The 24,505-nt window shown below is 44.5% G+C and overlaps 2 protein-coding genes across 5 annotated transcripts; one reads left to right on the forward strand and one right to left on the reverse strand.

Annotated features, from left to right (window-relative positions):
* Positions 1-441: 441 nt before the first annotated feature.
* Positions 442-9,197, forward strand: LOC125544295 (Peptidase S41 family protein). Of its 4 annotated transcripts, none has more exons than XM_048707922.2 (13): positions 445-889; positions 1,040-1,159; positions 1,756-1,893; positions 2,523-2,627; positions 2,729-2,897; positions 3,255-3,331; positions 3,701-3,745; positions 6,994-7,077; positions 7,539-7,577; positions 7,657-7,719; positions 7,831-7,960; positions 8,048-8,104; positions 8,892-9,197. In XM_048707922.2, the coding sequence occupies exons 1-12, from the start codon at positions 539-541 to the stop codon at positions 8,101-8,103; spliced, it is 1,377 nt and encodes a 458-aa protein (XP_048563879.1). In that variant the 5' UTR covers positions 445-538; the 3' UTR covers position 8,104; positions 8,892-9,197. The 4 variants fall into 4 exon arrangements, with proteins under 4 accessions (XP_087403457.1, XP_087403456.1, XP_048563879.1 ...); XM_048707921.2 differs by having other exon boundaries at positions 446-889; positions 8,048-8,136; XM_087547331.1 differs by having other exon boundaries at positions 442-889; positions 7,831-8,104.
* On the reverse strand, positions 4,864-6,987 carry LOC147980040 (uncharacterized). The gene is made up of 2 exons (XM_087547332.1): positions 5,336-6,987; positions 4,864-5,249 (listed from the first exon to the last, which is right to left on the reverse strand). Exons 1-2 carry the CDS (start codon positions 5,594-5,596, stop codon positions 4,920-4,922), a joined length of 591 nt encoding a protein of 196 aa, XP_087403458.1. The 5' UTR covers positions 5,597-6,987; the 3' UTR covers positions 4,864-4,919.
* Positions 9,198-24,505: the final 15,308 nt, after the last annotated feature.

A 24,505-nucleotide genomic window follows, 5' to 3' on the forward strand; every position in this document is an offset into this window, starting at 1 on the left:
CCAAGTTGTGGTGTCAAAAAGAGAAAAATGAAATTTATAGAGCCAAATAGGGAATCAAAATTTAAAAAAAGACCAAATAAGAAATTCTCTCTTGTGTTTTTCCACGCGATAGCGTGAAGCCGACGCGCTCCCAGGAGTGTGGGGCCGAATCATTTTTCCCCCATTGAGGCATGTGCAAGGAGGAAGGGGGCGCACCTTCCTTTTTCGTACGACAGTTATCGTGCCCACTACCTTTTTCAGGCGTGTGCCCCGGATAACTATCGAGCCAACAGGTGCCGGCGAGTCGTATCAAAAAATAAAGCCTAAATTTTTTCACGAAAAAGAAGTTTTTTTTTTGAGGGTGAAAAGGAAGTTGAGAGAATCCGAAAATTCGTCTTCCACTACCTCCGCCGTGGCGGACTGTTCAACGGCCAGCCCCATCCCCACATCCGCTCCAAACCCCCACCCCCACCACTAAACCAAAAACCAAGTGTTTTCCCCCCTCTTTCATCCCCTCCCTGCACGAAGCTTGTGGAGGTGGAGCCAGCACAGCACAGCAATGCTACCACTCTCCTACGCGCCACCGCTACCGCCGCCGCAGTCGCGACCGAACCCCAGCCCTAGCCACAAGCCCAAGCCCCAGCCGTGCGTGCTTCTCTTCCCTGCCGCCCTCCGAACGGCGGCCGCGGCGGCCGCCATCTCCTTCTCCCTCCTCGCCGGCAACGCCGCGGCTGTGGCGGCGGTGGAGCAGCCCCCGGAGATATGCCGCGGCCAGGACGACGGGAGGGAGGTAGAGGTGAAGGCCGAGGCGGTGACGAACGAGCAGCTCGTGGAGGAGGCGTGGGAGGTGGTCAACGAGGGCTTCCTCCCCGACGCCGGCAGCCGCCCGTGGTCACCGGAGCTGTGGATGGTAAATTTGCCTCGTGATGCGATTCTGTATCACTTTATTTAATGGTTCAAATGACTGCAATAAAGTCTCGATGCACACTGTAGCCAGAAGCCCAGAACGCTCACTTCTATCATGAGTGATAGTGAGTCTCTCAATTTTAATTTGATGCAGCAACGGAAGCAAGATATTCTTCAAGGTTCAATCAAATCCCGCTCTAGAGCCCACGACATCATCACGAAAATGCTAGCTAGCCTGGGTGATCCATATACAAGATTCCTGTCGTCCTCAGATGTAAGTTCTTTATAAGTGGCACTGTACTATGCTATTGATTTCAGTAGGTGAAACATGGCTCAAATTTGGAGTGATGTTTATTGTCTGTCCAATCCACTAAGGTTATTACCTTTTGTCCTTCATGATTCACGGTATCCATTTTACATCTTTTGTTAGATAATAATGAAATAGAAGCTCTCCCTGGGCCATTTTGCATTGTTACTAGCATGCCACGAGCACTTGAGTTCCATGATATCGTCAAGTACATGTGCAAAAGTTGATGTAAACCAGATCTACTGTTTCCACTTGGATGTCAGCCAAAAAAATAATTTATTTGTTTCTGCCCTGGAACTGGAAGTCCTAGTGTCATGCATGCTGATCTTCAAAGAGTTCTCTGTCTGTTATTGTTTTTTGTATGTTTGGTACATGGTACACACTCTGGCCTAACGAACCTATATTTAGAGACTGCAGCAATGTGATGTCATCTTGTGTTTTTTTTCCTCCTTTGCTTTCATAGTGATGTAATACAAAACTCCTGCTTTAATGTTTTTACCCACTGCTGATCTTTGATTGCTTTTATTTGCTAATTTTGCATACGTTCGATCAATCTGCTAAAGTTCTCGAAGATGTCGAAGTATGACATGACGGGGATTGGGTTGAACTTAAGAGAGATTCCTGATGACAATGGTTCTTTAAGGTTGGTGGTATTAGGATTGATACTAGATGGGCCTGCTCACTCTGCTGGTGTTAGACAGGTATCAACTGCTAAGCATTTAGTTTGCTTCCCTTTTCGACAGGAATCTTGCTTTTATCACAATGTTTTCAAACCGATCATGTTTCCATTTTCTGGCACGTACTTCTTGTACAAAGTTATCTTAGCGATAGTCAAACTGCATGAGCAGTTACATATGGGCAGATTTTGACTATACATATTCCCAATTTAAGATGCCGAAATGCTGAAATAATGTTGGCAAATGTTTCTACTTATACCTTATGGAGTAACAAAAGCTTTTATTTTTGGTGAGGGTTAACTGACCCTATCAATTTAATTTTTTGTGCTAAGCACTTCACTATAGAACATACTAGTATTCTCAGTTTTAGCTGTTTTTGTTTCACTGCTAAAGATTAAGCGTATTGAGGTGTTTGGACAAATGACAAGTTCTATTATGACTTCTCTTATTCTCAACATTTTAATTATCAAAAGCAGCATTTTTGAGGGAAAAACAGCATCTATTCTGGAAATGCACTTTTGGCTATCAGAGAACACTGTTATTTTTACTGTTGGTTGCTGGGAGCCTGGGACTATCCCGCGACCTAGTTGAGCATGAAATTAGATCATACACACACATCACCTAATCCTTCCGGGTCATTTATCTGTTATCAGGGTGATGAGCTTTTGTCTGTCAATGGTATCGATGTAAGAGGTAAATCTGCATTTGACGTGTCGTCCATGCTGCAAGGCCCAAAGGAAACTTTTGTTACAATTAAGGTTTTGAATAATCTTATGACCACTGTATTAAGAATTTGTCTGGCATCTCTTTGTGCTCTTTATTTTCTAACTATCTTACTCTTTTTTAATATTACATATAGGTTAAGCATGACAGCTGTGGTCCTGTTGAGTCAATGAAAGTGCAAAGGCAGATTGCTGCTCGCACTCCAATTTTCTATCGTTTGGAGAAAAGAGACAATGAGAATTCATCTGTCGGATATATTCACATTAAAGAATTTAATGCAGTGGCCAAAAAAGATTTGGTCAGCGGTGTGTTGCTGGTTTGTTCACCCTATCCTCTTGTCGTTTCTAAATCTGTTAGTCAGTTTTTTATTACTATGTTTTGCAAATGGCTATCTAGTGTCTAATTCTAGTGAGCTGATTTGCATACATCTAAATATTTAAATTCTTCCTTATCCAAATTGAGAACATCGCGCAGTTTAAAATACTGCCTCCCTTTTTTACAAACTGAATGTACACTATTGATTGTTTCTGCTCATTTAGTACCTTTGGCTTGCATGTTATTCTTTTGACACTACAACAATCTTAGTTGTAGTCTTGTATATATCATTGTTGTTGTTGATTTACAGCAAGATTTGTCCTTTTAACGTTACCTGTCTCTTGCAGCACTGAAACGTCTACAAAATTCAGGTGCCTCCTATTTTGTTTTGGACCTGAGAGACAATCTTGGTGGACTAGTGCAAGTATGCCATTTTTCTTTTCAAATTATGCCCTCGGCTCCTAAAGTAGATGTCATTCTAGGATTATGCGCAATATCTAAAGGCATGTATACAAAGGACTATATTACCGCCCTTCATTAGGTCACTTCTTTCTCTCAGATGGTGTATAGGAACCAAAATTTGAATGCTAGAATGTCCTATCTTTAATCTGCTTGAAGCCTAGAACTGAATGTTATTTGGTAGGGTATTTCTTCTTATTGAGGCTCTTGAGTTATTGTGAATTTCTCGAAATAGTTTGAGGCTCACCACATAGGTTCAGAAATGAACTGCCCAGATATCATCTTTTTTGGATGGGTTATGCTTACATGGTCTGATGTTATGTTTATCTTGAAGGCTGGAATAGAGATTGCAAAGCTCTTCTTGAACAAAGGAGACACGGTATGGAATCTTCTTCTTTATTTTTAACTTGTTGTTTCTTTTCTGCAATCCTTATAAAATTGGCGCATATGTTTTATTTTCATGTCACAATGGTGCTAGATCATTGGTTATGGCTTTAACAGCTTTGCATTTATCCACATGACTAGTCAAAGTAAATTCTGTTGGGGATTTTCTGTAATGAAGGATAAGTAGAGGAAATTTTGGAGGGAACTGGATTTTCCTATGCATGTGTCTGGGATGTATGAATGTCAGCTTAGGATTGCTTTGAAGTTTCTATGGAATGACCCATATAGGGGAAATTTGGGTGACAACAAGGGCCCGCTTGGGACATTGGAAATATTAGAAGCAGGATTAGGAGAAACACAAGAATTAGATGTCAATTCTAGTACGTTCCTAGAGGAATTGAAGACACGGGAAATGTACAAGATAGCTATTTGAATGCTCTACATGTATTCTTAACAGTAACAAAAAGAATTATTACGGAGAGAAGATGAACCATGACTAGGTTTTGAGATCTTATGGGTTTCAAATTTAGCCTACCCCAACTTGTTTGGGACTGAAAGGCTTTGTTTTGTTGTAGAGAGAAGATGTGTGAGAAAGAGCGGTCATGCTTTAAAATGGGGTTTGAGCTGAGCTCATACTAATCCTCCAATATGTAGAAGAGAGGAAGGGTTTCCATTGTAGTTCCTTGGTCCATTCCGACATTCCAAAGGCTGTTATAGAAAGAAGAAAAATCCACTCCAAATTCTTGTATGCTTCAAAACAGCCATTTGAAACCATTCGTTTGGTTTTGTTTCCCAAAGGATTGCACCATTCGTTTGGTTTTGTTTCCCATAGGATTGCACTATTCCTGCGGTTTCCTTGGTCTGGTGTTCACCAATTTGAGTATTCTAAGAGCAACTCGAGCAGACCCCGCATCCTCCCGGCCGGCAAAACGTGTTTGCAGTTCGCGCAAAAACGCCTTTGCGCGCCGGCGCGGACGGCCACAGTTGCAGACCCCGCATAATGGACCCGTAAAAAAGGATATTCCCAGAATATCCTTTTTTATGGGTCGGCTTTGCGGCGTCTGATCTGGCGCAGCTCCTCCCGGCCCGCAAAACTTAAATTTGCAACTTAAATTGATCTAGCATAATGCATTTCCTTGCTTTTGCAACAACGTTAGATACAAAAGACATCACCAAATCTTTGCTAGAATAGCAAAACCAAAGAAAACAAGAACCACAAGTATGCATTTCAGAAGATTTCCAACTTCCATAACTGCTCCCACAAGTTGGACTAATATCTTCTCCATGCATTCATTGTTGATCTGCGGATTCTTGATTTTGCATTCTTCTTTCTTCATCTTTGGTTCGAAAGAAGTAGACGTTGCTTCCCCTCTATTTGCACATGCAGCCGCATCATTGCCCTCGATTGTACTAAGGAGTGCACCAACATCTATTAGGTTTCTTTCTATCAATAAATCAATGTATTGGCCTTCCCAAAACCAAAATGAGCATCCATCGTCCTACACAAAAGGAGCAAGCTCGAAGTGAGCTACCGCAATTGAACTAAAGAATGAGCTATCAAATGAGCTACCGCAAGTGCATGTACCCCGTCGTTTTCGCATTTGAAGAACACCCATCCGGGGTGCTTCGGCGTGCCTGAAGTGAGCCGCAGCGCTTTCCGCGTGCAGTCGTCGCACTGTATGAGCGGCATCGGCAAGCCACAAAGACGCTGCACGAGCGCCGAGCCAGGTGGACGGCCGGACGAATCCATGCCCGCAAACCTTCGGCGGCGGGCGGACGAACCCGTACCTGCATGCGGCGATGCGCCCTTGCCTGGGCTGCGGGAGAGGCTCCCCGACCACTCCATCGCTTGGGGCAGCAACCGGCGGCCGGAAAAAGCCAAATCCGGCGGAAATCCGGCAGCCCGCGTTCAAGTGCCACAGATCCGCAAATCCGGCGGCCCGCCGACGCAGGGGGGAAGGGAGGGGAGGCCTCGTGCGCGTGGCGGCCTTTCGGCGTGCTCCTGCCGGCTGCTTTCGCCGGAATCTTGGGCGGCGGCCGGCGGCGGCGCGAGGGGGGAGAGGAGAGGTGGTTGGTGGGGGAAAGCGCAGGATGAAATGTCCCCCCACCAACTGCTTCCGCTTATATGCAGGGCACCGCATCCGCGAGGGGGAAACCCGCGTTTTCCCGGGTTGGGGTCGGGATTTTGCCGCGCCCCTCAAAATTTTTTGCGGGTCGGGGCGGGATGCGGGGTCTGATCGGGCTGGTTTTTTCGCCCGGACCCGCATTTTGGCGGTTATTTTACGGGTCGGGGCGGGATGCAGGGTCTGCTAGAGTTGCTCTAAATCTGGCCTTAAAATCTTATGGAACTTTTGATGTCCATTTGGATAGAAGCTTACTTTCCATGAAACAGTAACTCAGGAATTAAGTACAGTGCATGAGCGCATGAATCTTGGTTGGGACATGGTCATGGAAACAACTAATCATGCTACTTTTTCTTTGATGTGGACTAATGATTTGAAATTCTAAACTAATTCTGCAGTTGAAAACATTAACAACATGAGAGGTTGTTACCATCACCATCACCATCGTGATTCATATTTTTCAATTAATAAAAAATCATGCGCTCATTTAGCAGCATGTGGTTTTGTTGAGTTATAGTTTTAATTTTGATGTTTGTATCGTGCATACAAGGGAAAATGCATATATTCTACTGATGGGAGGAATTGAATGGTGTCATTTGGCCCATAAACCAGCCATTTACATAGCAATCAGTAGCTACCAGTAAACCCGGTAAATAGTGGTTACTGCTGGTTTTAGGTCCTGATTTTTTCTGCTGGTCACCAGCCTAACTCTAATGCAGGCTCTGTATGAATTTTTTTTCTCATTCTTGAACAGCTAGTAACATTTATCAAATTGATATCCTTGCTAACCTTAACAGACCAATAGTTAGTTAAATAGCCAATGCATATGGGCTTCTAGTTAGTACTTCCTCCGATTCATATTAATTGTTGCTGGTTTAGTACTAAGTTAGTAGAACTTTGTACTAAACCAGCGACAATTAGTATGGATCGGAGGGAGTAGTTCCCATTCTTCATATGCTTTCGATAAAGACTGTTAACAGTCGTAAAGCCTTTCTGTACATAGTGGCAAGTTTGAGGGCGCCATGTATTTAATTGCTTAAAGCATTTCTATTTATAGTTTCATGTTGTTAACGGAACTTTGGTGGTGAAATATTTATGCCCTTAATGGATTGTTTTTCAGGTCATTTATACTACTGGCCGGGATCGTCAAGTCCAAAATACAATTGTTGCTGACAGTGGACCTTTGGTTACAACTCCTGTGATGGTATGTTTTAATGATGGTGATGTACCTATTTTGAAATGCTTCAAGAGTTAGTAGTACAGATAAATCTCAAGCAGATGCACTTCTCCACTGTTTTGTTGAACCGTGTAAGTGTGAATACAGCATTTACCCACATATTCCTCAGTCCTTACCACATTAAAGCTGTTAAGCAGCTTCAGCTGGCTAACGCAATGTTAAACACTTTCCTATACTAAACTTGACAATGTGAGTATCCTTGAGTTGCAGATTATTTCCTGATTTAACTGTGTCCATACTCCATGGGTCTTCTTACTTCATACTTTTTAATCAGACCAATACTATAAATAAATGGCTTATTGCAGCAAGTCCCCTAGTTAACTTGTCGCTTACTGAAATTTAGTAGGTCATGCCATATATTTATTATGGTACAAGATCTTCAGACTCATTTGTATCTCACCTGTCCATCCGCACCTTATGACACACAGGTACTGGTGAATAATAGGACAGCAAGTGCCAGCGAAATAGTAAGTAATTTTTTTGCCTCACTCGTAGTATAAAAGATCATAGTAGTAGGATCTCACCAAGTTAATAATAATTTTATAGGTCGCTTCAGCACTTCATGACAATTGCAAAGCTGTTCTTGTCGGTGAAAGGACTTTTGGCAAGGTTTGAAGTTTGAACCGCCTAAAATAGCAGATCCTATGGCAATGCCTGCTATAACCAACAGGCTTATAGTATGTCCGTTCTCATATGTAACTCAAGTGTATGATATTGCAGGGCTTAATCCAATCAGTATTTGAACTTCATGATGGTTCTGGTATTGTCGTCACAGTTGGCAAATATGTCACGCCAAATCACAAAGACATCAATGGAGATGGAATAGAACCAGACTACCGCCGTCTTCCTGGTGCTATTCACGTTCACCAGATTTTCCTTTTGTTACACCCAACATGCAATGTAGTTTACTGCTCGGCTGAATTTACTTTTGTGACAGATCTCAATGAAGCCAGAGATTACCTTTCGCGTTGCCAAAGCAAGAAATTAAGTTGAGGTGAAGTGCTTTATTACAAAGCTTCTTACACAGTAAGGAAAACTATTTATCCTTGCATATTTGGGTCTTCATGCTATAATAAAGAGAAAAGATACGCTTGACTGTTTGCACATGCTAATCCAGCTGATTGAGTTTGACAGCTTGCACTATTTCTCATTAGTACTTCTAATTTTACTAGATAATTGCCCGTGCGTTGCAACGGGAGTATAAACATTCTAGCCCGTGACAGCATGTCTACTATATTACATTGATGCGCTAAAATCTTAGTAAGTTTTTGTATGCAATTGTCATGATTTACCTGCCATCTTATGGTTAATCACTCATTTGTTGTCTTACCAAAGAAAACATGTTTTTATTTTGGTATAAGTTAATAAAACATGGGGCAATTGATTCTATTTTAGGAAAAAACAATGGGAGAAAAATCAGAGATGGGAGGAAAAAATCAAGGAGAAGGGAAGAGGGGGGGCGTGTATATAAGGAAGGTTGGACGAAGAAGTAGAGATATCTCAATTAATTTCACAAAACATTGTCTAAAATATTCTCATGGGTAAATCATAGAGATTCATACACTGTCTGTTCATAATTTTTGGAGCCACGTGTGCTCACACTCGAACAGGTCCTACACTGCGAAGAAATACTGGCCTGGTGTATGATTCTCCACTGGGTGTTTACGATATGTTTCCATCTCATAAAATGCCCCTTTTGACCTGCGTGCTACTGAATATGAACCTACTACTGGTTAGATGTAGCTAGCTGTCATAATAGTTGGAATTTCTCTCCTTTGCAGGCAACACATTAGAAGTACGGAATGGAGCGTTATGCCCAGGAGAATTGCACAGCGAAGAATGAACTCTCCCTGGTGAGGTGAGACCACAAGCTCAAGCTCTACATCGAAGCCTCAATTCAATATAGGCATCTGCAGAGATCAGAGTGAGCATGTCCTTGGATTCACCGGTGCTGCAGCTCGGTAGAGAAAGGAAAGAGCACATTGGCTTCTGCTGAATATACCCAGCACCAATATGTAAATAGCTTGTGATCCGTGTGCAACCAGTGGCATTCGTCATATAAAGAAGAAGTGCAATAGTAGCTCTAATCCAAGCATTTTGCCAAGACACTATCTTAGAGCAACGCTAGCAGATCCCCAAAAGGGCAGCCTCCAAAATCGTTTTGGAGTGCACTTTAAATTTTACAGGACATATTTGAAGTATAGAGAAACAAAAAACTGTAGTTCTGTGGCAGTCTTGCACAGACGCATCAGGCATCGCAACAAGACTCAGTTGGGCGGTAGTACCTGGTGCGCGCAATGGGAAATCCTCGCTCCCGATGACAACACATGGGAGGATGCACCGATCATCAACAAATACATTTCCACGTCACAAACTTCTTTGCCCTTGAGGACAAGGCGCAACTCAAGATGACGATAGTCTATACTGTCTCAAACTCATCTGAACAGACACACTGCTACCTGAAGAAACACAATACTAGCACTGAGTGGAACAAAATTTTCCAGAGAATGAAACACAACACTAGCACTCTCCAAAGAATGGAACACAACACTAGCACTGAGTGGAACAAAATGCTCCAGAGAATGACAGACTGAGGTGAGCCAAGGCGACTTAAGTGAAGATGTGCGGCTTTACATTCTTTTGCTCACACCTTTTTCCCGGAACATCAACGTTTACTTCTACTTATGCAGGCTCTAGTTATTACCATTGTAATATCTCTTTTCCCTACTTAACCTCTTTAGCAGAACTTATGGCATCTTCAGTGCTATCCCCTAAAACGGACACGGTATTGTTAGGATGATCTCCTCCGTGTGGGTCCAACGGCTCACCGGACCTTTAGATCCGCGCCTTGATTGGGGGCACCCAACCCACTATGGCTGGCGGGCCCCTATCACACTGCACCATGTAAAGAGGTGGGGGCCGGCGGCTCACAACACGAGGTTCGTCGCAAGCCGCACACCCCACCGATAATCCTTTTCGATCTAGGGTTTTCACAGTAGTGACGGGAAGCACCGCCACCACCTCGCCTACTCTCCGCCATCACCGTGCGCCACAGCACCACGATGGCCTCCGCCAAAGGAGAAGGTAGGTTCATCGGAATCAGTAGCCTACACCGATCCAGAGGATTTAACAGGTATTTGTCCGCGAATGCGTCTAGACGCGTTCGCGGTACGGTGCTCCTTCTTAGTCGTTCATGTCATCGTCATCATTGGAACGGTACAGTGGTATGGCATCCAACGCTAGACATAAACATCCGCCCGCAATACAAACACACTTGGATGAAATTCATGCAAACACGACAGAATTCATTTAAATTCGGACATAATTTACGTAAAACAGATTTCGTTCGTTCAACTAAAATCTAGAAAAAAACTAAACTAGCTTGTAGCGCACGGTGACCTCGTATCTGTGGTCGGCTTGGCCGAAGGCACCTCCTTCATCGTCCATGTCATCGTCATCGTCAGAGCGGCCCCTCTAATGGCAGAAGAGCGCATGTGCGCGGGAGCCTGACTACTACCTGGCGCTCGTGGAGGAGCCGCCCCACTTCCTCCCGCTCCGTGCGGAGGGCCGCCTCGGCCAATGCCGACCCTGGCTAGGGTGCCATGTGCTTGCACCTGCCGACAGCGGTGAAGGTGTCACTAAGCGACCACTCCTCGCTGATCTTCTCGTTGACACGGCATAGCCGACGCGCGGACGTCTCTGCTGTGGTCATCGGTAACCGGTCGTGGGCCCAGGCCTCCGCGAGAACCCATGCCGGCGCCGGTCGGATTTCGCAAACGCCCAGTGGCACTTCCTCTGGTCCAACCTTACACTTTGACAAAAGTATTGTAACGCCCCGAGTCTGATGCGCCAGGTGTCTTCCAGTTATTCGATGTCGTTGCCATGTCATTTGCTTGTGTGTTGCACTTTGCCATGTCGTCATGTGCATTGCATCATCATGTTTTCAAAACTTGCATCCGTCCGGGTCTCCCAATTCTTTTCGTTGCCCGTTCTGAGCCCAAACATACCCGCGCCCGCGGCACCTCCGAAATATTATTTTTATAAGTGGCATAAAAATGTTCTCTGAATGGGATGAAAATTGGTGTGCGGTCTTATTATAGTGTAGGTAGACCGCCTGTCAAACTTCATCGCATTCGGAGTCCGTTTGATAGCCCAACCGCTAAACATATAGCCGCAATATAGTCGGTCTATTCGTTCGACATTTTTGGTCTCCGGAAACCCGTGTCGGCCCGCATTTCGCTTCTTTCCTCCCAGCCCAACCCATCTACACAGCCCACCAACCCCTGACATAAGCCTCCTCCGATCTGGACCGCCCGATGGCAATCGAACGGTCCGAAAACGGATGAAATCCCCCTCTCCTAGCCTTCCCTGCTATAAATAGCCACCTCCCCCTTCCATTTCTGGAAAACCTAGCCCCTCCTCGAAATCTGCACGCCGCCAGCCTCCTCCCACCTCCAGCCTCGGGATCCTCCCGCCGCCACCTGATCAGCGCCGCCGCCCTCAATTTTCATGCCAACCACCTTCCCGCCGCCACTTGGCGCCGCCCCATGGGCCAACCGCCGCCCTGCAAGCGTCCGCGACCAACAGGAGCCGCCCACGTCGCCTCGCATCGCCCCTGTCCAGCCCTGCCACCACGGCTCGCCAGGACCCAGATCGGGCCCGAACGAGCCCGCCTCTCTCCCCGTCGCCCCGAGCCATCGTCCTCGTCGCCTCACTCAGTCAGCGCCTCCCGCCGACGACCCTCGCCGCGTCGCCCTCCGGCGACCTCGCTGCCGCCGGTGACCACCAGGTCGACCTCACCCCGACCCCGTCTCCTCCTTCTCCGCTCTCTCCCTGCTCCCTAACCTCCCTCCTCTCTCTGCCTGGGACAGTAACGCCGCCGCCGGCTTGGATCTCCGGCGAGCCCCGCTGGTCGGATCCCGTCGCCCACGTCGCCGCAGCTAGTTCCGCCGGCCGGATCTGGCCGGGAGTGGCCAGATCCGCCGTGCCCCACCTACCTGGTCCCCTCCAGCCCCATCGGAGGCCTCCCTGCTGCCGTGCCGTCGCGCTGTCCTTGCCGGATCCGGCGACGTCTCCTCCCCGCCTCTGGTCCCGCGAACCAGTGGGACCGGTCGGTTCGGCTGAACTGGCCCGGTCCGCACCCGGCCTGCCCGAACCCCCCCTGAACCGCTCGGGTTTTCTTCAGATCCACCACCGAGCCAGCCCACAGGCCCAAGGTGAGCTTCAGCAGCTATCTTACGCTCGTGCGCACTTTAGCTAAATCGCGCTCACTCTGTTTTTTTCATGAAAACGGCTAAGTCCTAGTTTTCATCAACATCATGAGTGCTTGTTTGAGAGGTCATAAATTTGTGCATAATTGTCCTATGATGTTGAATGATATACCGATTTGTTCATCTAAGAGTGCTCTACATGCTAGTGTCCATTGCATGCATGTTACTGTCCATCTTGATGCCCTAATCATCGTTGCAAGAGTGCTAAATGATATAACCTGCTGAAATTGTTATAACTTGTTGTTTTGTCTTTTTCATTGCATATTGTGTGTTCATCTTTTGTGCATCATGTATATATGTTTTAGGAGCATATTCATGCCATCTTTACAGTAGTGCAATCCATGTATTTTTATGTGCCTTGTGGTAACTAGCACAAGCTTGTGAAGTATGCTACTTGATGTTGCTGATTTCTGAGACTTAGTGAATTTTGCTAAGTCTGTAACTGTTACATGATGTTGCCTTGTTAACTTGTTGCTACCATCTATTCCATGCATAATCTGAAGGTGCCTAGTTGACATGTTTTGATTTCCATGTTATGCTCTATCATGCCATGCCCTTTTAAGCCTCATATATGTCCGGTAGCATATGCTTTCATTGCCATGAACATGCCTAAATGATGTTCCAGTTTTCTATTAACTTCATGATGCCATGTTGTGAGCTTGTTATTGATTGATCTATGCCTCTTTTGGAGCTGATCCAGTTGCATGATTTGAAGTATGCTATGATTACTTTGTCCACATGCCACGTTTGTTAATTTTGGACTTCATATGACCTCTGTTCCAAGCTTGCAAACATGTTATGTTGTTGTTGCTGATTTACACTTACTGAAACTGTTACAACATGCAATCTTGTCTTGTTGGTTCTCACTAATCCATGAGTCATATGTATATGATGCATTTGTTATTTGCTCCTTGTTATGCGTACTTTGATGCCATGCCCTTGGTCGCCATATATCTTGTTGTAGTTTGTCTCTTGCTTGCTCTCAAGTTTCCATCACGCTAAATCTGTCATCCTATTAACAATATGTTCCATTTTGCAAGCATCATAGTAATTGCTCCATGCTTCATATGAACTTGTGCCCATGGACTAAGTTAAAGTATATCATGTCTACTACATGTCCATGTCTTTTTCATCATTATTAAAGTTGCTATGCTTGCTGTTATGTGCCTCCAAAGTCAGCATCATAATGTTATGTTTTGCATTCTCAGGTTTCCTCTAAGTCCGAGAATCAGTTTATATCATGTTGCATCTTCTCTTGTTGATTGCCATTGATCTAGGGCTTATATGGAGATGCTTAGTAATAATGTTTTGCCATGTTTAATCTGTACTAGCATGCCATGCTTTTTCTTGCCATGTTCTTGCACTATATCATCTTTGTTTCATGCCTTCAACATGTCAACATGTTATTTCTGCTCATGTGTGCCCTGTTTTTCACTAAGTCATAATCGTTGTTATCAAGTTGCTTTTTGCATTGATCATCTTGGATTAATCTTGATGCCTATGAACCTGAACCTTAAATGTTATTTGAAGCATGTTATCGGTACCTTAAGTGCATGTCAAGTTTGCGCTCATATGATTCCTGTAGCATGTTGTTTCCTTGTTTGCAAAGTGCTTAGTTGTTGTTTTGGGCAGTTTGTATCTGAACCTTGTATGGAGTGTATGTGTCGAACCGTTGCTCTGTTTTGAGCATGCTCTATATGGAACTTGCTTAGTTTTGCATGTAGTTTCATGTTACATTGTTGCATCCATGTTTTGAAGTGTTTGTGATATTGTTTTGCTTGCATTTGCATCAATGCCATGTTTAACTTGTTTTGCTCATATCTTTTAGGTCGTAGCTCCGAATTAAACAAACTTTATATGTAACTTGACTAGAAAACCGTGTAGATCATCTTGGTGCATTTTAACTTGATGTTTAACAACTTCAACATTGTGTTCTAATCAGATCTGGACCAATTTCGAAATTTGCATATGAGGACTTACCGGAATTGTTATATGTTGTTTCCGGCCTCATTTAAACTTGCTTTGATGTGTTGTTCTTGTATGCATCATCCCTTGTCATGAGTAGCATTATGTAGCCTTGTCATGCATCATACTTGGTTGAGCATCATGTCTTGTTTATGTGTTTTGTGTTTACCATGTTGTTTGCTTCTTTTCGGTTGTGCTCCTTCTCGATAGTTCATGTTTCGTTGCGATTGTGAGGATTTGTTCGACTACGCTTGGTTCGTATACGTGGCTTTGTCTTCTTCATGGACTCGTTCTTCTTCCTAGCGGGATTTCAGGCAAGATGACCATCACCTTGGATCTCACTATTATTTTTGCTATGCTAGTTGTCTCGATGCTATCGCTATGTCGCGCTACCTACCACTTGTTTATCAAGCCTCCCAGATTGCCATGATAGCCTCTAACCTCTTCACCCTTCCTAGCAAACCGTTGTGGGCTATGTTACCGCTTTGCTCAGCCCCTCTTATAGCGTTGCTAGTTGCAGGTGCAGTTGCAGGTTATTCCATGTTGGGACATGGATATCATGGGATATCATAATATCTCTTATTTAATTAATGCATATATATACTTGGTAAAGGGTGGAAGGTTCGGCCTTATGCCTGATGTTTTGTGAAGGAAATATGCCCTAGAGGCAATAATAAAGTTGTTATTTATATTTCCTTATATCATGATAAATGTTTATTATTCATGCTAGAATTATATTAACTGGAAACTTAGTACATGTGTGAATACATAGACAAACAGAGTGTCCCTAGTATGCCTCTACTTGACTAGCTCGTTAATCAAAGATGGTTAAGTTTCCTAGCCATAAACATGTGTTGTCATTTGATAAACGGGATCACATCATTAGAGAATGATGTGATGAACAAGACCCATTTGTTAGCTTAGCATAATGATCGTTTAGTTTTATTGCTATTGCTTTCTTCATGACTTATACATGTTCCTCTGACTATGAGATTATGCAACTCCAGAATACCGAAGGAACACCTTGTGTGCTATCAAACATCACAACGTGACTGGGTGATTATAAAGATGCTCTACAGGTGTCTCCGATGGTGTTTGTTGAGTTGCATAGATCAAGATAGGATTTGTCACTCAGAGTATCGGAGAGGTATCTCTGGCCCTCTCGGTAATGTTCATCACTATAAGCCTTGCAAGCAATGTGACTAATGAGTTAGTTGCAGAATGATGCATTACAAAACGAGTAAAGAGACTTTTCGGTAACGAGATTGAACTAGGTATGATGACACCAACGATCGAATCTCGGGCAAGTAACACACCGATGACAAAGGGAACAACGTATGTTGTTATGCGGTTTGACCGATAAAGATCTTCGTAGAATATGTAGGAGCCAATATGAGCATCCAGGTTCCGCTATTGGGTATTGGACGGAGAAGTGTCTCGGTCATGTCTTCATAGTTCTCAAACCCGTAGGGTCCACATGCTTAACGTTCGATGATGATTTGTATTATGAGTTATGTGATTTGATGACTGAAGTTTGTTCGGAGTCCCGGATGAGATCGCGGACATGACGAGGAGTCTCGAAATGGTTGAGACGTAAAGATCGATATATTGGAAGGCTAGATTCGGATATCGGAAAGGTTCTGAGTGGTTCGGGTATTTTTCGGAGTACCGAAGAGTTACAGGAATTCGTCGGGGGAAGTATTGGGCCTTCATGGGCCTTAGTGGAAAGGAGAGAAGGTCCACAAGGGGAGGCTGCGCGCCCCCCATGGGATGGTCCGAATTGTACTAGGGAGGGGGCGGCGTCCCCCTCTTTCCTTCTCCCTCTCCTTCTCCTTCCCCTCTCCCCCCTCTTGGAAAAGGAAGGGGACTCCAACTAGGATTGGGAATCCTAGTTGGACTCCCCCTATAGGCGCGCCCCTCCTAGGCCGGCCTCCTCTTCCCCCCTCCTTTATATACGTTGGCAGGGGGACACCCAAAGGCTCTCCAAACATTTTTCTTAGACGTGTGCGGTGCCCCCCTCCACAGTTACACACCTCGGTCATATCGTCGTAGTGCTTAGGCGAAGCCCTGCGCCGGTAACTTCATCATCACTGTCACCATGCCATCGTGCTGACGGAACTCTCCCTCGGCCTCAACTGGATCAAGAGTTCGAGGGACATCACCGAGCTGAACGTGTGCTGATCGCGGAGGTGTCGTATGTTCGGTACTTGGATCGGTTGGATCGCGAAGACGTTTGACTATATCAACCACGTTACTAAATGCTTTCGCTTTCGGTCTATGAGGGTACATGGACACACTCTCCCTGCCCGTTGCTATGCTTCTCCTAAATAGATCTTGCGAGATCATAGGATTCTTTTTGAAATACTACATTCCCCAACAGTGGCCTCCGAGCCAGGTCTATGCGTAGATGTTATATGCACGAGTAGAACACAAAGAGTTATGGACGATAATAGTCATACTGCTTACCAGCATGTCATACTTTGATTCGGCGGTATTGTTGGATGAAGCGGCCAAGACCGACATTACATGACCGCATTCATGAGACTGGTTCTACCGTCGTGCTTCGCACACAGGTGGCTAGTGGGTGTCTGTTTCTCCAGCTTTAGTTGAATCGAGTTTGACTACGTCCGGTCCTTGTTGAAGGTTAAAACAACACACTTGATGAAAAATCATTGTGGTTTTGATGCGTAGGTAAGAACGGTTCTTGCTAGAAGCCTGTAGCAGCCACATAAAACTTGCAACAACAAAGTAGAGGACGTCTAGCTTGTTTTTGCAGGGCTTTCTATGATGTGATATGGTCAAGACGTGATGATATATAAATTGTTGTATGAGATGATCATGTTTTGTAACAGTTATCGGCAACTGGCAGGAGCCATATGGTTGTCGCTTTATTTTATGAAATGCAATCGCCATGTAATTGCTTTACTTTATCACTAAGCGGTAGCGATAGTCGTAGTAGCAATAGTGCGCGACGACAACGATCCTACGATGGAGATCAAGGTGTCAAGCCGGTGACGATGGTGATCATGACGGTGCTTTGGAGATGGAGACCAAAGGCACAAGATGATGATGGCCATATCATATCACTTATTTGATTGCATGTGATATTTATCTTTTTATGCATCTTATTTTGCTTAGTACGGCGGTAGCATTATAAGATGATCTCTCACTAAATTTCAAGGTACAAGTGTTCTCCCTAAGTATGCACCGTTGCGACAGTTCGTCGTGCCGAGACACCACGTGATGATCGGGTGTGATAAGCTCTACGTTCACATACAACGGGTGCAAGCCAGTTTTGCACACGCGGAATACTTCGGTTAAACTTGACGAGCCTAGCATATGCACATATGGCCTTGGAACACTGAGACCGAAAGGTCGAGTGTGAATCATATAGTAGATATGATCAACATAGTGATGTTCACCATTGAAAACTTATCCATCTCACGTGATGATCGGACATGGTTTAGTTGATATGGGTCACGTGATCATTTAGATAACTAGAGGGATGTCTATCTTAGTGGGAGTTCTTAAGTAATATGATTACTTGAACTTTAATTTATCATGAACTTAGTCCTGATAGTATTTTCATAACTATGTTGTAGATCAATAGCTCGCGATGTAGCTCCCCATTTATTTTTGATATGTTCCTAAAGAAAAACTATGTTGAAATATGATAGTAGCAATGATGCGAACTAGGTCCATGATCTGAGGATTATCCTCATTGCTGCATAGAAGAATTATGTCCTTGATGCACCGCTAGGTGACATAATTATTGCAGGAGCAAATGCAGACGTTATGAACGTTTGACAAGCTCGGTATGATGACTACTTGATAGTTTAGTGCACCATGCTTTACGGCTTAGAACCGGGACTTCAAAAATGTTTTGAAATGCCATGGAGCATATGAGATGTTCCAAGAGTTGAAATTGGTATTTCAGACTCATGCCTGAGTCAAGAGGTATGAGACCTCTGACAAGTACTTTGCCTACAAGATGGAGGAGAATAGCTCAACCGGTGAGCATGTGCTCAGATTGTCTGTGTACTACAATCGCTTGAATCAAGTGGGAGTTAATCTTCCAGATAAAATAGTGATTGACAGAGTTCTCTAGTCACTATCACCAAGTTACTGAAACTTCGTGATGAACTATAATATGCAAGGGATTACGAAAAGGATTCCCGAGCTCTTCGTGATGCTGAAATCGACGAAGGTAGAAATCAAGAAAAGCATCAAATGTTGATGGTTGACAAGACCACTAGTTTCAAGTAAAAGGGCAAGGGAAAGAAAGGGAACTTCAATAAGAATGGCAAGCAAGTTGCCACTCCCATGAAGAAGCCCAAAGCTATACCCAAGCCTGAAACTGAGTGCTTCTACTGCGAAGGAAATGGTCACCGGAAGCAGAACTGCCCCAAATACTTGGCAGATAAGAAGGATGGCAAAGTGAACAAAAGTATATATGATATACATGTTATTGATATGTACTTTACTAGTGTTTATAGTAGCCCATGGGTATTTGATACTGGTTCAGTTGCTATGGTTAGTAACTCAAAACAGGAGTTACAAAATGAACAAAGACTAGTTGAGGGCAAGGTGACGATGTGTGTTGGAAGTGATTCCAAGGTTGATAAAATCACCATCGCACACTCCCTTTACCTTCGGGATTAGTGTTGAACCTAAAATAAATGTTATTTGGTGTTTGTGTTGAGCATAATATGATTGGATCATGTTTATTGCAATATGGTTATTCATTTAAGTCAAAGAATAATTGTTATTCTATTTACATGAATAAAACCCTCTATGGTCATACACCCAAGGTGAATGGTTTATTGAATCTCGATCGTTGTGATACACATATTCGTAATATTGATGCCAAAAGATGCAAAGTTGATAATGATAGTGCAACATATTTGTGGCACTGCCGTTTAGGTCATATTGGTGTAAAGCGCATGAAGAAACTCCATGCTGATGGGCTTTTGGAATCACTTGATGCTTGCGAACCATGCCTCATGGGCAAGATGACTAAGACTCCGTTCTCCGGAACAATGGAGCAAGCAACTGACTTATTGGAAATAATACATACTGATGTATGCGATCCGATGAGTGTTGAGGCTCGCGGCGGGTATCGTTATTTTTTGACCTTCACAGATGATTTGAGCAGATATGGGTATATCTACTTGATGAAACATAAGTCTGAAACATTTGAAAAGTTCAAAGAATTTCAGAGTGAAGTGGAAAATCATCGTAACAAGAAAATAAAGTTTCTACGATCTGATCGCAGAGACAAATATTTGAGTTACGAGTTTGGTCTTCATTTGAAACGATGTGGAATAGTTTCGCAACTCATGCCACCTGGAACACCACAGCGTAATGGTGTGTCCGAACGTCATAACCATACTTTATTAGATATGGTGCGATCTATGATGTCTCTTACCGATTTATCACTATCGTTTTGGGGTTATGCATTAGAGACAGCTGCATTCACGTTAATAGGGCACCGTCTAAAAATCCGTTGAGACGACACCGTATGAACTGTGGTTTAGCAAGAAACCTAAGCTGTTGTCGTGGAATTGTCACGACAGATGTCCTAGTGGAAGGACTTAGTCGTGGAGCCATCGCAACTAGGAAGCTTAAAGGGGTTAATCGGGACAAAGGACATGAGAGGTTTATACTGGTTCGGCCCCTTGCGGTGAAGGTAAAGCCTAGTCCAGTTGATGTGGTATTGCTAGGTTTCGATGACCAAGGAGCGAATACGCTTGCTTGGCTCTCGATCTATTGTTTTTCTTCCCTTAAGCCGTCGCCGGGTCATCCCCTTATATACACGGGTTGACGCCCTGCGGACTACAGAGTCCCGGCCGGCTCGTACAACGTGTACGACTGGTGACATCTCTTACATGCCTTGTATTACAAGTCTATTCATACATGGCGGTTTATACTTACAGGCCTTAAGCCGCCTCTGGGCTTGAGCCTATTATAAGCCTTATTGTAAACCGTCACCTTGTATACTCTTCGGGCTTCATTCACGTAATCCGCCGTTGTGGTTGACCCGGCCCCTCCTGGGCGGGTCATACCTGGTAGTCATACCCCAACATTAGGCCCCAGGTTGATTTGAACTTTGTTCATGTCAATCTTCAACACTTAGAAAAAATCCATCTTCCACTGCTTGTAAAAGCTCTGTAACCTGCCATGACGTCACCTTCAGAAAATTTGGAAACCCGCCACGACGTCATCTTTAACGGATCCTTATCTTAAATGCCTTTTGAAAATCGAGGCATCTAATTAGCTGGATAATCATCATTTTGGCCTTCCTCGTTTTTCGCGCCTTCCTGTTCGCCTATCTCCTTATAAATAGGCACGGCTGGTCTTCCTCATTCTTCTTATTCTTCTTCTTCTTCTTCCTTCTCTCGCAACCCCTCTATCGCTCGAACTCCGCCGCCGCCGCAGCGCTCACCATCGTCCTCAACCTTGGCCGTTGCATCAACCTGAGCTTGTCCCGAGAACGGCGGCAATCCTCCATAGTAGAACTGCGTCCGTAAGTTCCTGCTTTTCCGCACCTTAGATCCGCATTAGGGTTTGCAAGTTCTTCTGTGTTCTTCGCTGTTCATCACAGATTCTTCGTAGTTTCTCCACCGCATCCTCTTTTGATCTAAAAGAAGTATAGAACTCATGCGGTAGCTGTTTCACATCCATTTTAGATGCTAGTAGATCCCCTTTTCTTGCACAAAGGCCTCCTTAGAACTGATGAACTCCTCTGCACTGGTTTTTTAGGTCTATATTTATTTTCCTTTTTTGAACAGTCTTGATCCAAAATAATAGCAACAGCCTGTGAAACTTGTTCATCTCAGTACTTAGCCAATTTTTTGTTGCTGGCAACTTTTGAATACCTTTAGTCATGGCGGCTTATCATGCCGGCTCATTTTTCCTTCATATACCATTAGCCCTTAATTAAGCCGCCATTACTCATCTGTATTGCAATCATTAACCAGTGATTTCACCAATTAACTTGAACCGGCAAATTACTTCCTTTTTAGCTTGTCCTCTCACCATGCCGCCAAAGATGATGACAGTTTGCAACTGGGTCCCTTCCACAGTCACTGACGCCACTCTGAACGATTTTGTTACCATTGGGTACTTACCGGAGAAGAGCATTATGTCTTATCGCGCCCCTGGCCCGGCCGAAGAAAAACCTTGGCCCAAGGATGGTGAAGTCATCGTCTTCACTGATCATATGAACTAGGGTTTTTCACCACCCGGCTCAAAATTCTTCAGAAATGTTCTGCATTTTTCCAAGCTTCATCCACAAGATCTTGGACCCAACTCCATATCAAACATCTGCAATTTCCAAGTTCTCTGCGAGGTTTATCTTCAAGAAGAACCTACTGTTGAACTCTTCAGAGAGTATTTCTATTTGAACCACCATAATGAATATACCAACGGCCCCAGCTTGGAACTTGGTGGAATTTCGATTCAGCGCAGACGGGATGCTGTCTTTCCCTTAGTAGTCTTACCAAGCCATCCCAAGGATTGGAACCAAACTTGGTTTTATTGAAAAGACACGTCGCCAGCTAATGAAAAGTCAATGCCGCTGAACATAAGAAGCTCATCCCAACCATTAAAAGGGTTCAAGCCTTGCTGGGAAACGGCTTAACTGGAGTTGACTTGATCCGCTGTTGGATCGCATGGCGGGTCATCCCTCTAAGCCGCCGCTCTGACTTGATGTATAACTATGCCGGAGGACCAGATGACCCTCTGCGTCATAGTTCTCTACAACTGACTGAAGAGGCCATTGTTGAAATGTCAACCACCCTTGTAAACAGTAAATACGAAGACTGCGGTAAAGTTAGATTGAATCCTTTCTGCAAGCTTAACCCGGCACCAGAGGTAAATCCCCTTGACTCCCTTTTTCCTTCAGTAGTTAAGTACTTGCATGACTTTTAACCTGTTATTTGCCTACATGCCAAATCTGACTTTTGGAAGGCCAAATATGATCATGAAGTTGCCAAGAAAGCTAGAGCTGCCGCCATAGCCGCCAAGAAGACGACCTGGGAATCTAAGAAGAAAACAACTGCTTCTGATATGTTCAAGCTGGATGATGTTTCTGATTCGGAGGTAGCCCTTGACTCTCTTGGCCTACTTTTTAACAATCTTATTGACACTGACTATTACCAGGATGACACGGGGGCTAGCCAGGCAGTAGAAGAAGAGGTAATTATTTCCTCCGACTCAGAACCTTTGCCAAGATAGAAACCTCGACTGGTAACCTGGAAAGTAAGGTTTTCACACCATTTGGCTTATTTGGATATTCATTTTCTTTTGAAAAAACAGCAACATGAGAGCCGCCGCCAGACCCGGACCAGTGATGACAATGAATTGCACTCCGGCTTACCGAAAACTCCTCGGAAACGCCAGAATGAGGTTTCCTTCACCTTTAACTTTTACCTTTATCAATGAATCTATTTTCTTACTCTTTTTAATTGTGATTTCACTTTTGCAGGAGGTCTCTGATATGTCTCCGTCGTATCTACTTTTCCAAACACGTTTGCCCTTGTTTTGGACTCTAACTTGCATGATTTGAATGGAACTAACCCGGACTGACGTTGTTTTCAGCAGAATTGCCATGGTGTTATTTATGTGCAGAAACAAAAGTTCTCGGAATGACCTGAAACTCCACGGAGATTATTTTTGGAAATAATAAAAAATACTGGCAAAAGATCAGGGCTAGGGGGCCCACACCCTAGCCACGAGGGTGGGGGCGCGCCTGCCCCCCTGGGCGCGCCCCCCTACCTCGTGGGCCCCCTGGAGCTCCTCCGACCTCAACTCCAACTCTATATATTCGTGTTCAGAGAGAAGGATTCATCGCATTTTACGATAGGGAGCCGCCGCCAAGTCCTAAACTCTCTCGGGGGGGCTGATCTAGAGTTCGTTCGGGGCTCCGGAGAGGGGAATCTGTCGTCGTCATTGTAGGATCAAAAGTCTGTATAGAGGGGGGTGATTAGACTACTTGACCAAATAAAAATCTAGCCTTTTCCCAATTTTAGTTCTTGGCAGATTTTAGCTATCTTAGCACAAGTCAAGCAATCTCCACACAATTCAAGCAAGCATGCAAAAGAGTATATGAGCAGCGGAAAGTAAAGCATGCAACTTGCAAGAATGTAAAAGGAAGGGTTTGGAGGATTCAAACGCAATTGGAGACACGGATGTTTTTGTCGTGGTTCCGATAGGTGGTGCTATCGTACATCCACGTTGATGGAGACTTCAACCCACGGAAGGTAACAGTTGCGCGAGTCCACGGAGGGCTCCACCCATGAAGGGTCCACGAAGAAGCAACCTTGTCTATTCCATCACGGCCGTCGCCCGTGAAGGACTTGCCTCACTAGCGGTAGATCTTCATGAAGTAGGCGATCTCCTTGCCCTTACAAACTCCTTGGTTCAACTCCACAATCTTGTCGGAGGCTCCCAAGTGACACCTAGCCAATCTAGGAGACACCACTCTCCAAGAAGTAACAAATGGTGTGTTGATGATGAACTCCTTGCTCTTGTGCTTCAAATGATAGTCTCCCCAACACTCAACTCTCTCTCACAGGATTTGGATTTGGTGGAAATAAGATTTGAGTAGAAAGCAACTTGGGGAAGGCTAGAGATCAAGATTCATATGGTAGGAATGGAATATCTTGGTCTCAACACAAGTGTAGGTGGTTCTCTCTCAGAAAATGTGTATTGGAAGTGTAGGTATGTTCAGATGGCTCTCTCCACGAATAAAGAGTGGGTGGAGGGGTATATATAGCCTCCACGCAGAATCTAACCGTTACACACAATTTGGCAAACTCGGTGGGACCGAATGGTTAAACTCGGTCGGACCGATTCAGCAAACCTAGTGACCGTTAGGATTTTCGGTGGGACTGAGATGCAACTCGGTAGGACCGATATGGTTAGGGTTAGGGCATAACGTAATCTCGGTGTGACCGATTACACAAACTCGGTGGGACCGATTTTGGTAATAAGCTAACCAGAGAGTTGGTCAGGTAAACTCGATGGGACCGATTCGCTCATCTCGGTGAGACCGAAATGTTACAAAAGGGAAACAGATAGTTTACATTGCAATCTCGGTGGGACCGATCGCTCATCTCGGTAAGACCGAAATGTTACGAAGGGAAACAGAGAGATTA

Source organism: Triticum urartu, chromosome 3A (assembly GCF_056163025.1).
Source record: "Triticum urartu cultivar PI428250 chromosome 3A, HENAU_Tu73, whole genome shotgun sequence".
Lineage (NCBI taxonomy): Eukaryota > Viridiplantae > Streptophyta > Magnoliopsida > Poales > Poaceae > Triticum > Triticum urartu.